Consider the following 1,127-nt stretch of genomic DNA (forward strand, 5'->3'; position numbering starts at 1 on the left):
GCTGAAGCGCTTCGGAAGTTCTTTTTGTGTGTGTGTGACGGCGGGGCGTCGTTTGAGGAGGGTTTTTTTTTGGCAAACAGGTGCTTATTCCAGAAATTTCAAGGGGTTCGAGCGGTTGCCCGGAGATGCTAATTTTATCTCGGCATTGTTTCTTTAACGATAGGAGGAAACTGGTTGGTCCTGCTTTCGGTGCGGGGTGTCCTGTGCTCTGAGTCATGCTGTGCAGTCCAGCCTACTTGATCTAAATAAATTTGCAAATGCCGTGTTCTTCGGATGAGCAAGTAGCCAGAGCACTGTGGGTAAAAAGTCCTGCTCGAACCTGCAGAAAACAGAGCATTTCCAGGCTGGGGTTGAGTGCGAGGAGGCTGTGAAACGCGGGCTCTTGAGGCACCCGTGTGCCAGGGCTCCCTCTGTGCCTGCTGAGGTAGTTCCTTTCAGCGTGGGGAAGGAGTTACCTTGCCTGAAGCGACATGGCAGTTGAAATAGGTTCTGATCACCCAAGAGACTGCTTTTCTCGCTCTCCGGCAAAATTGCAAGGTTTTGCCGTCTTCATTGCACGTGATGAGATCGGATGGTGCGCTGCTGCGTTTGCGTGGCCTGTATGTGTAGGGGGCTTGGGAGGAAGGTGAATTTCGTGCTTGTGCTCACTGGTAGGTGGGTGTTGGCTGAATCCAGTGGGATATGAGTAGGAAGATTTGGATATGAACGTAGAAGGTCTTTAGCCATAAGCTTCTGTTCAGTTATTTATGTTGTGACTGGTGAGTGAAACTTTTGTGTTAGGAGTCTTCTGTTTCCACGTGCCTTACCTGCCAGAGTTCTGTGAGGAAACACCCGCCCACAAACATCCCGTGTTTTGTCTGCCTTTGTTCCATGTTGTTTCTGACTTTCCTGCTTCTTTGTTCTAGGAGGCCAGTAAAGACTGAATTTAGCTCAAATCTTGCTTGGCTGAATTAAACAAATTATTAATAATGATTCTGAAAGCATCTTACTTGTTTCCTTTGCTCACTCTTTAAATTATTACTTTGTACTGTATTGCCCCAGCATGGTTTACCAGGGAGGGATCATCCCATCGTTTTTGGCTGTAAGAACAGAAGATGAAATTGTATGTTGGAGACCATGGGGAAAGA

At 47.5% G+C, this 1,127-nt stretch overlaps 1 protein-coding gene across 1 annotated transcript in view; it reads left to right on the plus strand.

Moving 5' to 3' along the window:
• Window positions 1–470: 470 nt before the first annotated feature.
• The window catches only part of SMARCA5 (SWI/SNF related, matrix associated, actin dependent regulator of chromatin, subfamily a, member 5), a 21,715-nt gene continuing 21,058 nt past the window's right edge, over window positions 471–1,127 (plus strand). Inside the window, exon 1 of the mRNA XM_010008998.1 lies at window positions 471–599. Coding sequence (XP_010007300.1) covers window positions 471–599 — 129 coding nt within the window. The remainder of the gene's footprint in view (window positions 600–1,127) is intronic.

Source organism: Chaetura pelagica, unplaced genomic scaffold (assembly GCF_000747805.2).
Source record: "Chaetura pelagica isolate M959 unplaced genomic scaffold, ChaPel_1.0 scaffold221, whole genome shotgun sequence".
NCBI classification, from domain to species: Eukaryota; Metazoa; Chordata; class Aves; order Apodiformes; family Apodidae; genus Chaetura; species Chaetura pelagica.